Below are 2,601 nucleotides of genomic sequence, written 5' to 3'. Positions count from 1 at the left end.
CAATATTAAGGATGTGTCTGTGCTTTCTTTCAACCACACCATTTTGTTGTGGTGTGTGAGGGCAACTACTCTGATGTAATATTCCCAGATGATTGAATAAATCTCTACACTGTGAATTAAGGGACTCTGTGCCATTATCTGATCTCACAACTTTGACATGAGAATTGAACTGAGTTTTGATCATTGAGAAGAAATTTTTGATAGCTACAATGGTTTCTGATTTCAATTGCAACAAATGAACCCATACAAATCTACTCTGGTCATCTACTATAGTCAAGAAGTAATGCTTTCTATCTAGAGTAGGAGTCTTATAAGGTCCCCATAGATCCATATGAACAACATCAAACATTATGGATGCTCTAGTAGTACTAATAGGAAAAGTAAGCCTAGTTTGCTTGGCTAAAGGACAAACAAGACAATGTGCTGATATTCCATCACCTTTGCTGCTTGTATCTATCTTGAGAAATCTCAATATCTGTTGAGATGGATGTCCTAACCTTCTGTGCCATATTTCTGTGTCTTGTATTACATCTCCTGCAACTACTATTTCTTGAGCACACTTTATTTCTTCCTTCTGTTTAGATGAAAAGTTAGCCTTAAAACTGTATAATCCTTCTTCTTCTCTACCAATCCCCTTCACCCTGCCACTGTAGAGGTCCTGAAACACACAAAAGTCAGGGTAAAAGGATACAAAACAATTTAGTTCTCTTGCAATCTTTGACACTGACAATAAATTAAACTTGAAATCTGGCACATGTAAGACACTTCTGGCCACTTCATTATCAAATATAGGTGTTTCACCAATATGACTGACTGCAACCTTGTCACCTGTTGGAAGATGAACTTGATTCATTTGTGACTTTGTTAATTCATGCCTCCTAGTCAGTAACTGCTTATTTGCAATGATATGATGATTTGCACCTGAATCAACAATCCAATCCTGAATAACAGGATTTGTCATTAAACAAGTTATAATACCTGCCATATTGACTTGCTTTGTTTCTTGTACATCTCTGTTTAGCATCTCCATTATTTGTTTATACTCCTTCTCAATGAATGTTTTTCCCTTTGGCACCTACTGCAGGTTATTATTTTCCACCTGATTCTTTGATACAACATTAGGATGATCACAGTGATCATTAGATATGTGATTTGCAGCTTGATATCCTCTTCCATATCCACCATTATTTCCTGAACTTTGTCCACTATATCCATTGAATTGACTTGTGCCTATACCATTTCTCATGTTTCCATTCCCATTTCCATAACCTGGTTTCTTCCTTTGTTTCCAGTCACTTGGATAACCAATCAACTTGTAGCAATTATCCTTTGTGTGACCAAGGAAATGGCAGTAATCACATTTTTTCCTTTCGTAATGTTCCTTTTTAGCTCCTTGATTCATGTTAACACTCATCACCATAGAACTTGGTTTTTCAACTGCATTATCCATACAACTTGAGTGTTGAATCTCATCTTCTATAATCATAGCATAAGCTTGATTCATAGATGGTGTATTTTCTTTAAGTAATATCTGTCTCCTAGCCTGATCATATGATTCATTTAGGCCACTTAGGAATTGAATCAATCTCATCTGCTCCAAATGATCATTATACTCCTTAGATTGAGAACAAGTACTACATGGATTTGGAACTATAGCATCATACTCATTCCATAGTGTTTTTAACTTTGAGAAGTAATGAGATACAAAATCTGTACCTTGTGAGAGAGTGGTGATATCTCTATGTAATTGATAGATCCTTACTCTATTCACCTTGTCGAATCTTTCCTTTAGATCATTCCATACTGAGAAAGAATTTGTGGCATATACAATACCACTAAGTAGCTCTTCAGTGACTGTGTTCATCAGCCAAGACAGCACAATTGCATTGCAAGTTTCCCATTGCTCATGCAGTTCATCTTTGTATAGGCCTCTAGTGCAGGCACCAGTTACAAAACCATACTTCCTCTTCCCTAATAGTGCAATCCTCATTGCTCTACTCCAAACTCCATAATTTTCAGAACCAACCAGCTTGATTGGAATCAACACAGCACTAGAATTATCAGAATTTCCAATGAACAATGGATCATTCTGATCTATCTTCATTCCTACCATATCTGTAGATCTTAAGCTACAGATTATCACCAATCGACAGAGATTTAAACTCCACTAATTATACAGATCACACTGCTCTGATACCATGAACAAAATCAGTAAACTTTCAAGCCTTTTACTCCATTGAAGAAGCTTGAAGCATTAGCAAGAAGAAGAAGAAGAATGGAAAACAGAACTGTAGTATATTGAATTCATCCTTTACACGTGATGATCTGCATTGCTTATATAGCAATCAGATGCTGAAAAAAAATACAAACTAACTAACTAATTCTACACACTAATCGATGTAACCACCTACTAACTTGAAATTACAATAATAGGCCTAACTAACTACTAACTAACTTTAACTGCTAACTAACTTTTGAATAGTTAGTTGCTGCCACTAACTAACTCATCTTCAGCTTCTTTTAACAGGGTCGCTAAAGGTGCTTGGAGTATATCGATCTCGAGAGAGAGAAAGATAAAGAAAGATTTCATGTGAAAGAGAT

At 35.9% G+C, this 2,601-nt stretch overlaps 1 protein-coding gene across 1 annotated transcript; it reads right to left on the bottom strand.

The window, feature by feature from the left end:
• Positions 1-1,075: 1,075 nt before the first annotated feature.
• LOC104645109 (uncharacterized) lies at positions 1,076-2,113 on the bottom strand. Its single transcript, XM_010316131.2, has one exon. It carries the CDS (start codon positions 2,111-2,113, stop codon positions 1,076-1,078), a length of 1,038 nt encoding a protein of 345 aa, XP_010314433.2.
• Between the last annotated feature and the right edge of the window lie 488 nt (positions 2,114-2,601).

The sequence above is a fragment of the Solanum lycopersicum genome, chromosome 12 (assembly GCF_036512215.1).
Source record: "Solanum lycopersicum chromosome 12, SLM_r2.1".
NCBI lineage: Eukaryota > Viridiplantae > Streptophyta > Magnoliopsida > Solanales > Solanaceae > Solanum > Solanum lycopersicum.
The sequence above is the reverse complement of the archived record's forward strand: the minus strand, read 5'-3'. Positions and strand labels throughout refer to the sequence as shown.